Consider the following 12,203-nt stretch of genomic DNA (forward strand, 5'->3'; position numbering starts at 1 on the left):
AAATGTGGCTGTTGTTCATTATGGAAAGCTTTAATGCTGCTGCATGCTATTAGCAAAGTAGTCAGCACAGTCTCACTACAAGTGTTTTTAGAGTTCAATTTAACAAGAATATTTGAAGATTATTTAACTCAGAGTGCCTGCTAAGCTGCTGTCTAACAAGCAAATTTTCAATTAAATACTGTAAAAAATTCACCTTGGTATAATGTACTCTGTTACTTGTGTAAAGATAACGCTAAATAACTTTTCATAAGACATATTTAACTAGGAGGGAAAAAAGGGAAAAAATTGGTTCTAAATGATCAAACAATAGTTATATTTTTGGACAAAAGACTGATGAAACCTTTAACTTTAGCTAGCCACTAGTAAGTTAACATATTGATACTTGTCATTTCATTTTGTTCATATTTGGTTATTTTATAAAAGAAAAAAAAACGTCCCCTCATTTGCAGTTAAATGACTTTTTGCGGGTTATGTCTGGACAGATGCCAGTTTTATAAAGAGTGATTATGATTTTATTTCATCTTAAACAATTAATGAAATACAGTAATCAGCTGAATCCATTCTCAGTTTTTCCTTCATTTTATTTGCCCCTTTTTTCCATCTGCAAGTTTGGCAACTGGATATGTGAAACAAACCAGTCACTTCCTCATCTGCTCTGAACTGCAGTGTAATAAGGACAGTCTCAGAAACAGAGATTTAGAGGTTTGACATGAAAAGTTTATCTAACAAATAAATGATGGCTTAGTTTTATTGTAGTGCAGATGTCAAGAGTCGAGTTGAGGGTGTCTCTGGAGTCAGGCAAGCGGAGAGATGGAGGCAGAGCTCATTTGCATATTGATAGATCTGTGCATTTTAAATGAAACAAAGCTGTGTAGAGTTACAGCTCGGCTGCTTTGAGGGCAAAGAGGGACTGTTTTCACATTTTAACTAAAGGAGTTAAAATGTTTTTAAAATTTAGAAACTTATTTTAAATTTAAAAAAATGTGGTGATTATTTACTGTTTATTCAATATTTTATCGTGTTTTATTTTATGACAGCTGTTAATTACATTTGCAAAGATTATTTAAAAAGATAATCAATAATTTGAATGTTTAATGCAATTGCTCTTCAAATGTCAATTGTTGAGGTCATTCGGTGCATCTTTTAAAATCTACGTCCCCAGTTATTCTTTTTTTTTTTGGGGGGGGGGGTCTCTGAAAGAATCTGCAATAAGCTTAGGGATCTTTTTTATAAGGATAATTTATTTTCTTGTTCCAGGAACAGCTGAACTGAAGTAAACAGTGATTCTGATGACAAAGGAGCTGAACCACAAACTGGTGCTCACATGTATATTTAGGACTCTGCTGTGGAGCCAGTACATTTCCTCGCCAGTCTCGACTGCGTCTCCTGTCTTGTTTTTTTTTTTTTTTTTTGTGTTGTTTTTACCTTGTGTGTCTGGAGGTTTTTTCTTCTTTATTTATGTTATCTCTCTCTCCCTCTCTATCTCTCTCTCTCTCTGAAGCTGCCAAGCCTCATGAGTGTTTATGCGTCGTGAGTGTGACTCTCCTCCACCCCATGATATCACTGATTATTCGTAAACCGACACAACTGACAGCCATCAGCACTACAGTATTTAAATCCCAATTATCAACCTGCCTCTTGTTAATTCTGTCACGGTGTGGTTGTTGAGGACCCAAATGCAGGAGAGCAGGAGGCAGGAGTTGGCAAAAAGGCAGGATTTATTGAACAAAACAAAACCAAAACGCTGCAGAGCAGGATCACCAAGGTGGGAAAGAAAACAGGGGGAAATGTCAAAACCCTGACAAATTTGATGCAGTATAACTATCTCTTGTTATCTGTGTTATCTGTGCAGTTTCAATTATCTTCTTCTCAATAAAGTCTGCTAAAAGAGCTTTTACTCATGGTCATACCACCCAAGCACAAGTAGATTTCTGTCTTCAGTGATGTTAAGTACCAATAAACTGAGTCTGCAAAATAAATTGATAATTAAGCAAGAAACCCTATAAGCCAAAGTGTCGCTTTTTGTACACATTGTTATAACAAGTTAAAGCTGCACAAAGGAGTTTTTTTCCTTGTTAAATATCATTTTCAATTTCATGTGAAGAAATATTTGTTTACTTCTGGGACAAGTCATCCAACTCTCAGTCTCCCGTCCCAATTATCAGCTAAATCAACCCAAAGTAAGGCCGTCTGTCCATTATACCGCAAGAAGTTGACGTAAGTTCAAAGATAAAATAAAAAGATGAAGTGAGCTGGATACCTACGTACTGATGGGCAGTAGTTTTGGTTTACACCAGTTGCAGCCCAGCAGCACCTCTGCCTCCATCACAATGGAAACACGCAGCTGGAGACATGCCAGAGGGCAGCTGGTCATCACAGCCACAGCATGTTCCTGGTGTGAAGCATGACGTACCAGCGTAGCAACACACGCATAACACGGCTAAATCATCGCATGTGCATGACAAGGAAGGACTCACATGATGAGAGAAAAACAAAGACCATTGTGCAAAGAAAAAAAAATAGCAGATTGGGTAAACTGCCAGGAGAGAGCAAACACTGCTTCCTGGAAAATGTATATTTGTGGGGAGTTTTCCAAAGGTGCTCTTAGCAGCCAAATGAGCGGATCGTCACCTGCCGGCCGGATTGAGAGATAATAAAAACGTGTGACCTGCTCAGGCTACCACCTTTATGTAATCAAATCATGTAAATATCCTACGAGCCTTTTTCCAGTGTATGTGCAGTTAGTTCTCACAAAGACCAGATTTCCCATAACGCACCCCGCTTCCTGTTTCAGAGAGGATGTCACTCCTTCTCCCCCCACCCCCTCCTAACACTTGTCTCTGCACGTGTGCTTTGAGGTTTTGTCTTTCAGTTGAAAAAAAAAAAAGATAATAAATACTTTTAGAGGAAAGTGGGTTGAGGGGTGGGGGGTTTGGTTGAGCGGGTTCCACCTGCTTCACTACAGCTTAGGCAGCAAAAATATAGGGAATATAAGGGAAACTAGGTGTATTCAAGGTAATGATCTTACACTTTATTTACCCCCCCAGTACATGCCTTGGTCTGGCAATGTGTAGAATTTTTTGTCATTGGAATTATTAAATTCTGCTAGGTTTATGACATCCAATGCAAGATAGCAGTGGACTTTCTTTTATAAGTTGTCTTTTAGTTAATTCTGTGTAATTTTCTCAATTGCAAAGCAATTAATTGCACAGGACAGGGAAATTCTGTCTTCTTGTATCATGGAAACTTCAAAAGGGACTTTTGAACCACAGGATTAGATGGGTCACAGTAGGTAGATGACATCATTTTCTAATAAAAGCAAGTTTAATATAACTAATTTACAATTGCTCATTAATATCAACCAGCGTATATATGGTGGCACTTTAAGAGCTAAACATAGGCTGCAATATTCGTCCCACATGGCTTTGCTCCTAGGCTCCACAGTGACCCTACCTGTGTTTGTATATATGGACTCTGAGCTCTGAGTGGGATCTACCTGGACTTTTGATCAGGCTGGTTTAATCAATATATATATATATATATATATATATATATATATATATATATATATATATATATATATATATATATATATATATATATATATATATATATATATATATATTATTTATAGGCATCCAATTTGGGTGAGAACTGTTTTATAGACTGACTGACTAAAAGAAAATACAATATAAATGATGATCCTGCTTATAAAGCCATCAGGAAATATATATGAATGAAAGAATGAATGACAGGTCTTTATCATGACCAAAATTAAGTAAACATACCTTGACATGAACATCATCACCAGGTCATTATTTATTTAACCACAACTAGTCCGAAAAGCAGAAGCGGTGTGTGAAAAGCAGTTCATGATTCATCGGCTTTAGCAGCAGTAACGTAGAGTAAATGTTTTCAGTCGCTTATATCATTCTGCTGGAATTTCGGTCCTCTCTTCTACACAGTGAGGATCAGTTCAGAAAGGTTTGTAGTCATTCGGTCATGAAATATTTTCTTAAGGTCCCACCACAACATTTCAATCAGGCTGATGTGTGGATGTTGACTGGATTAATACCGAGCATTGATTATTTTATTGGTAGATATTTGCTGGAACAGTTTAGATCATGTTGCACGAAGCCGTCTTCAGATTGACACGTATTTAACTCAACAATACTTTATTACGCACAGGATTTGAGGACTTGATGACTTAAGAGGTGGGCAGGTTTTGTGGATGTAAAAGAAGTTCAAATCATCATTCTTCCACCACCGTACTTTACAGTTGGTAAGAGGTGCTTTTATAGATGTACTTGTTTGGTTTTAATCAAACGTGATGCAATCTATTAAGATCAAACATTTCTACTTTAATCTTGTCTTTCAATGGGCCATATTCCAGAAGTTTTGTAGTTTGCTCAGACGCAGCTTTGCAAACCTTAACTGTGATACCATGTCCTTTTTAGAGGGAGGAGGATTTCTCCAGCCCCTCCAAACAAGCCACGCTTATGCAGCATGGTAACAAAGGTCTACAGTGTGTTTCAGCACTTGGCATTTTTACATTTCCTCTGAGCTTTACAAGATCTGACTTTAGGGTAAACTTGCTGGGACATCCACTCTTAGGAAGATTAATGGCTGCCTTGAATGTGTTTCACTCATGAATAATATGTATTCTACTGCACAATGATGGGCTCCAAACTGTTTGTAAATAATCATGGATGCCCTTCCCAGACTGATGAACAATGACCAAGGCCCCATCCACACGAAGACACGCTCAAGTACTTTATAAATCCAGCGTATCCGCCATACAAAGCCAGCGTTTTGGGGGCGTAAACGATCATTCTTGAAACCAGGTTCCAGAGTGGTCCGCAGTCCGCATGCCCAATGTTTTGCCACCTGTTTTCACTTGTTCCGTCACTAACGGGCCGGGCATGTATTTTACAGCATTTTCAGGGCTATTGAGTACGTTCATGCGGACGCACACATTTACTGACACGTCTCCATCTTTACGAAGAACGTTTTTTGAAATTATAAGCTTTTCGTCTTTGTGTGGATATAGCCTAAGATCATTGCTTATATCTTTCCTCCTTGGCATTGTTACAAAACACCTAGATTTTGCAGACCAGTCAAAAGGCTTAAACCTCTGCTTTTATAGAGGGGCCAACACTTGTTGATGATCAATTAAAGAAGTGCATTGTGTTCGCAGCAACTTAATTATATGTAAGGGTGTATTTAGTTTTTCCACCAACTGCTTCAGCATTTCTGCTTAGATTTTGTTAAATAAACAATGACAACGTGTCATATGAGGTTGTTCATGTGAGGGTGGGTTTACCTAATTTGACTACTGATGAGGGCTTTATTTTTCCTCTCTTTTTGTGTCTTGACATGTAAAACATTAAGATTAAAAGAAGGTGTACTTTATTTTTCACATGACTGCATTTGCTCCGTTTCTATAAAACTGATGGTTCTTGAACAACACGTGCGGCCCCCAAGGGTAAACAGCTGGGTGAAACAACCTCTGTCCTTGTCTTAAACACTAACCCATCAAATGCCCCTTTGTTAGGCTCCTTAGCGACAGAAAACATGGCATAACTGAACACATGTTCTCTTCAACTGTGCGAGAGGGAAAAATGCAAATTGCTATAATTAGTGAAGAGTTTTGTATGTTTTCTCAAAGTCTGGGAAAGCTGTGGGTTTCGACACTTTTGTCTGCTTGGATGCTGAAACCCTCTCATTTACCTTTGAAAATAATAGAGTATAAACAGGAACACAAAAACGAGACAAGAATGGGAGGAAAACACCAACCCAAACAGTCAATCTTACAGACATTAAAAACACCCATAAAGATACGGTGTGAGGTCCAACAACTTACCAACTTGGCAAAACATGCACTCTTTTGCATCAATCTGCCCATTTCTTACCTTGGTGTCAACAATAGAGCAGGCCATTTGTTTCACGTAAGCCAGATCAGCAGTCTGGGGCATCAGGACGGATTCTCTGGTCAGACCAATCTGGATGATGAAAGACACTCCCGACGGGGTGGGAGGCAGTGAAGGCATCGCAGCCCCGCCAGGGCACTGCACTATTGCCAGGTCCATCACAGGGAAGCCCCCCTGAGGGAGCATAGAGGGCATGGATATAGGGGTCCCCGGTTGCATCACAGCTGACCCGGGTGGGGAGACCCCCCCAGGGGGGAAGAAGACCTGGGCCATTGACCCCGAGGTCATGCAGGGGCTAGCATTCGCCATTCAGAGTCCAGATGTTCTCGTCTGCTGACTGCCTGAAGCTCTCAGCATACACAATGACAATTACACACCCAGGTGCAGATTAAAGTTTGCAGAAGAGTCCCACTCATTCAAACGATCCCAGTGGAACAGAGGAAGCGTGGGCAGACGCAGAGCCGACCGTCCTGGTTCCTCCGAGTCCTCGTCTTCCTCCTTCCAGTGGATCAAGGAAGGAGTCCTTATCCAGGAAACAAAGTTTTTACCTCCTCTCTGACACTTCTTTCTTGCCGTCAGACTTCTCTCATTGTCCTGCCATGTCAAGCACGAGCAAAGTGTCTGAGACACTCAGAGGAGAAAGATACCCCGGTGGGAGACTGCAAACCTCCTCCTGCTGCTGTTCCACCTCCACTTTCCTCCCTCCTTCAGTTCTTTCGTCCAAAGACAGCTCTGCAGAGGAGAAAGTCCAAACTTGGTTGTGAAACAACTGGCCGTGGGTGAGAGGAAGGAGGGGGAAAAAAAACAAAGGAAGAAAACACAACACCTAACTTTGTTGCACTCTGCTCCAGTGTTGGGTGTCAAAATGGCCTCCTTAAAACAGAAAACCGTGAGAATGAGGGAGCGCAAGAGGCTGCACTCCTTTTACAAGACTTGCTCTGTTTCAGTTTCAACCCCTGTGCAGTCTTTTTTGTGAAAAACCACAGAGCTGTGAGGGTGCCTCCCTCTTCACTCCCTCCTGCCCTCTCATCTGTGTTCTTGCCATTTCCAAGGAGGAAGTGAAATGACTGACACTTCTGAAGCCAATAGACTTTCAGTAAGTCCCCGCCTCTTGGCTCCCTACTCCCAAGCTTTTCACTCCTCCTTTTCTTCTTCCTCTCCCCCTTCCTCGGTTTAGGGTTATTGGGCTTGTTGGCTCCTTCCCTGAGACGAGGTCAGCACAGATCCTGTTGGACTGCCTGAGGGGGCTGCTCCGCGCTCAAACAAACCCTCCCATCACTTCCTCATCCTCCCTCCAACTTCATTACCCACTTTCTATCCCTTTGTAACACTGCATTACTTGGTTTCTTTTACTTATCTAACACGTTTTCTCTTTACCGGGTTTACCAGACACACCTTCCTCATTATGTTAAGAACCACACCCACTTGCAGAGTTGGTTACAAGCTTCTTTTTTTGCGGGTTTCAGTAAAAGGACTGGGTTGGGAAGGGGGGGTGGGGTGAGGAATCACATGAATGCAAAAAAAAAATCACAAATAAGGCTTGGTTCCCACAGTCAAAAGCATGGCGGTGACTCCTTAGTGGTAATCTCATCATCTGTCACGTAAAATATAATGTAAAACAAGGGTTTCAAGGCTAGCCCACTAAACTCCTTAAATGCTAAAACTCTATGTATTTTGCTGATCATCTTCCAAATATCTTCTCCCCAGTGCCATCACATTATGTTTGTTTTTAAATTCATCTATCAGCTTTTAGTGTAGTAAGATGAACATCAGACAAATGTTGAAATGATCACGTGGCAGGAGATCTCGCACCGCTGCTGCTGCAAACTTTGTTTACCAGTTTTCTTCTTTTCGCCACAAGAGGGCGCTGTTTCCCAAACGTGGAGATTGACTCGTTCTAGGCCACAGGCCACGTGCCTGGTTTGTCATCTCAGCTTCAGCTGTCAGCTTCACATTTTGCCTCATTGCGCCTGGTGACTCATGCCTCCTCCATGTTTGACACATGACGTACGTTTTGCGTCAAAACAAGCACATAATTAGTTGTAGGTCATGGATAGTTACTGGTTAGTCAACTATTGAATGACAATGGTCAAGAATTTCTTTCAATCTAAGGTTTTCCTGTTACTGCTAGAGAATATTCAATTGTGTTTGATGCAATACCAGAAGGTGCTAGAAGGTTACTGTGTTTTGCTCCTAAAGGTAAAAATTGTAATATTCCAAGGTTGAATCCTGATGACATATATGTTGGTAATATTTGCCCTTTACTAAGTGATAAAGCTACAAATCATTGTATTAGGTATATTATACAGAGAGATATTGTTTCTAAACCTGCAGCAGTTTTCTATTGGAATAACTTATATAATGAGATAGATTGGGAAAACACATGGGTCTTCTCAAGAAAATATATTATTACAAACAAAGTAAGAGAAGTTACTTTTAAAATACTTCATAGATGCTTATCCAGTCAAGACCAAATATTTAGTCAAGACTAAATATAAGATAAACATTGACACACTCTGTTCTTTTTGTGGTAATGTGGATGAAACAATATCTCACTTATTCCAGAATTGCACATATACTCATATTCTCTGGATTGACCTTAATAATTTTATAAATGCTAAAGTTGATTTTTCCTTTAAGTTGAGCATTCAACATGTACTATTTGGTGTATCAAAAAATTATATGACAAGCCCAGACAAAGTATTTTTGATCAACCTTCTCTTAATTATTGCTAAATATCATATTCACTGTACTAAATTTGCTAGCCAACGTCCAAATATAATTGTTCTCAAAAACTATATTGATATCATATTCAGACAGTCTTAAACTGAGCATAAACTCCAAAGCGGTTAAAAAGAGAAGCTTATGTGAAAAATATATTTCTTGATTTAAAAAAAAAAAAAATGTTCCTCCTTAAACCTCAAGCCTTCTATTTTATTTTGATATATAATTTACTGTTCTTAATTTGTAACTGCATTTTATCCTGATGTTTTGTACCTTTCCAGTATATATTTGTCAAAACAAAAAAAAAACACAATAATGGTTAATAACACACCACTAGACTATTCTGAAGTGGTCCTCTTATGAACCCTGATCTAAATCCTATTGAACATTTGTTGAAAGAGCTGAAGCACGCAGTCTGGAGAAGAAACCCTTCAAACCTGAGCCGGCTGGAGCAGTTTGCTCATTGGTAGTGGGCTAAATACTTGTCTGCATGTGCAGAGGTCTCATCCAGTTACAGATAGCCTATGGCTTGATTGCAGAAACTGCTTCTCACGGCTGTGCAACAAAGTATTAATTTGACCACGTAATTTGTCCAGGCCTGTGTCAGTTTTTTTTCTTTTTCTTCCTTTGAATGATTCATTTGAACCACAATTCAAAATCAAATTGGATTTTCATCAGTCATTTTTCAGTAAATTATTTATTATCCCTTTTGTCAGTTTCAAGCTATTTAAATAACCACTATTGGTTTTTCTTTTTCCTTCTTTTTTCTAATGGAAAGGTACCAACAAATGTGTCCACATCTGTAAGTTATTTCGGTTTCATTTGTCCAGGGGGTCTGACTCAGGAACTTAGGAGGCCTTTTAAGATGTTTTCTGACAAGGTTTGATCTTGTTTTCCTGTTCTTGAACATTGTGAACCAGTGACACGCACTTTTGTAAACCCTCTATTTTCATCCATGAAAGTTTTTGGAGTGTTTTTCACTTCTGTTAATGTTGTGAAGGGTTTTTCTTTCACCAAGAAACCGATTCTCTCTTCACATGAGTGTTCTTCCTGGCTTTTTGATGTTGTTGAGCTCACCGGGTTTATTTCTTTAGGACGTGCCGAACTTATTGCTAAGGTTTTTGCTCTCTCTAACAGATTTATGTTTTTTAGACCAACGATGGCCTCCTTCTTTTGCACCGACATCTCCTTGGACTTCATATTGGTAGCGGCAGTAAAACAAACCTGATGTCAACTCCAAACCTTTCATCTGCTTTATTTGTCTTGAAGTAGCGAGGAAACCTGAGCAATTCACTTCTCTTTATTTAACTGTACAATTACTTTTGAGCCCTGAAAAATGGAGGCACTTGGTTTGAAATGACTGTAATTCTTACATGGTAAATGTCCCATTTTGGGGGGAAAGTCTTTAATTAAAGCTGTAAGTCTATGCTTTGATCACATCTCGATTGTTTTGTGCTAAAAGTGGTGATGCATAAAGGCAAAACCATAAAGACTCTGTCATTGTCCAAATACTTCTGAGGTTATTTGTATATCCACTGCTTTTAGAGAAAGCATCATTTAGTCAGTTTCAGTTAGAAAATGTGAATTTTAGGGAGTGTTGCTTTATTTTAGCATTTGCAAATCAGATGTATAAAGTTTACTAATTACGACCTGTTAAACAGAAATAGAAAAACAACAAACCAATCAGCGATAGAAATGAGCATTCTTGCTTTTTTCATCTGGATCTCTGATCACATCCAGAACAACATGAAAACCTGATATTTGCAGATGTTTTCAGGTGTGCACATTTACCAGGTAGGACCTAATAAAAGTCCGTATCAGATACAGAAATGTGTTTAGATAATGATTAAGTTCCTGTCCAGGTCACTGCATCATTTTAAATCCTTTAGCCTTGAAAATAACAGTTTATATTTCACTATGCTTTGCAGCAAGGAAGACACAACTCTCGTTTCACTGTACAAAATCTTCATTTTTTTGTCTTTTCTTCCTTAATGACATACAACAGGGGACCCGTAAACAAAAAGAGTAATTTAATACAAGCTAAAATGCAATTCAAAAATATATAATAAAACAAAATCAATAAAAAGCAGGTCTTTTATCCCTTGTAGTTAGAGGAAATAATTTTAATACAGCTTAATATGATGTACAAAATATCACACAGTGATAAATTGCTAATAAAAAAATAAAAAACAAAGAAATGAGAGTCCTTTACCTTGGCCTCTGACTGGTAAGTTTTTTTTTTAACTTGTTTTCACAATTTTTCAGTTTTTTTGCAAGATTTTCATTGTCATCAATCACAAGCAAGTTCTGAGCCTAGCAAGGAAGAATGATTCACTTATGATACTACAGTAATACCACGTCTTAATAATCATATTCATAATGAATGAAAAGAAACACGAGTAAGAAATCAAGGAAATGATAGACATTTACAGCACATAATGGCAACTCTAGTCATCATTTACATCATCTTTCAATGTTTTCTGTTGATGTGTCATTTTGATTTGTCCTTTTTTTTTTTAATTCTTCAGAGAGAATAGAAAGCGTCACCTGGCCGACAGTAACTCTCACAAACAAAAAAAGAGAGAAAAAAAAAGAAAAACTTGTCAGCTACAGCAGGATTCGCCCCCATGGTATTCATCTCAGATTAAAAAGAAACACATGCAAAACACTGTTTACGCACCCTGTTTGTCCACTCCTAAACTAATCCACCTTCAGATTTAGTGCAACATGGAGCCAAATAGCAGTCGAATGTGACAATGTAGTGACACCTGGTTGTTTTGTCTGACAACCGCAGGATGTCACGTTGGCTGATCACACATCAGTTCAACACCCTGTTTTGTAAATAAATGTAAAAAGATGAATTGTGAATGCTAGTGTTTCAAGATTAGTAAAGTAGTTTGTACCTCTAAAGGATTAATCTAATACTTAATGTTACCAGACTTTTACCAGCCAATCTCACACTAAATTCTACTAGTTTTCTTAAAGATATAAAAAAAAAAAATCTAGTGTACTATTTGAAGTGTGGTCAGCGGTCAAGAGTTAACTCTCAGCTGAAGTAAATGAAGATGTGTCCTGTTAATGAATAAATACGATCTGAGAAGCCATTAGGTATAGACGAAAGAGTCTGCGTCAGGAGTACTCCTGGCCTTACAGGGCGTCCTCAGACGATGGTTTTAAAGTTCTTTTTCAGCCCAGGGGTTGTGCATCTCCTACTCACACAGTTTAAACGTGACTGGTCACTACGACTCAAACCGCGAGACGCTGGTAACAGCAGCCCCGTCTCCCACCTTCAGAGTCTGCCTATTTATACGCAGACGTCTGTGTGTTTAGAGATTAGTAAAAAGCAAAACACAAAAATAGTCAGATGGGATATGTCTCACGGGAACGTGGCTTCCACTAAAGCCAAATGAACTCTGGGTGATATTAAAAATAACAAGTCAGAGAAACTATCTCGGTGCTCAATTGTGTCACTGTTAAAAAAAAAAATGACATCCACACAGATAAAACCAGCACTTTCTCCTTATCTAGCTGGCCTCCGTGCCACTGACG

At 38.8% G+C, this 12,203-nt stretch overlaps 1 protein-coding gene across 1 annotated transcript in view; it reads right to left on the reverse strand.

The window, feature by feature from the left end:
- The window catches only part of prkd2 (protein kinase D2), a 51,357-nt gene extending 44,260 nt beyond the window's left edge, over positions 1 to 7,097 (reverse strand). Inside the window, exon 1 of the mRNA XM_061719380.1 lies at positions 5,913 to 7,097. Within this exon, the coding sequence (XP_061575364.1) occupies positions 5,913 to 6,239 (327 nt within the window). The 5' untranslated portion in view covers positions 6,240 to 7,097. The remainder of the gene's footprint in view (positions 1 to 5,912) is intronic.
- Between the last annotated feature and the right edge of the window lie 5,106 nt (positions 7,098 to 12,203).

This window comes from Cololabis saira, chromosome 4 (assembly GCF_033807715.1).
Source record: "Cololabis saira isolate AMF1-May2022 chromosome 4, fColSai1.1, whole genome shotgun sequence".
NCBI lineage: Eukaryota > Metazoa > Chordata > Actinopteri > Beloniformes > Belonidae > Cololabis > Cololabis saira.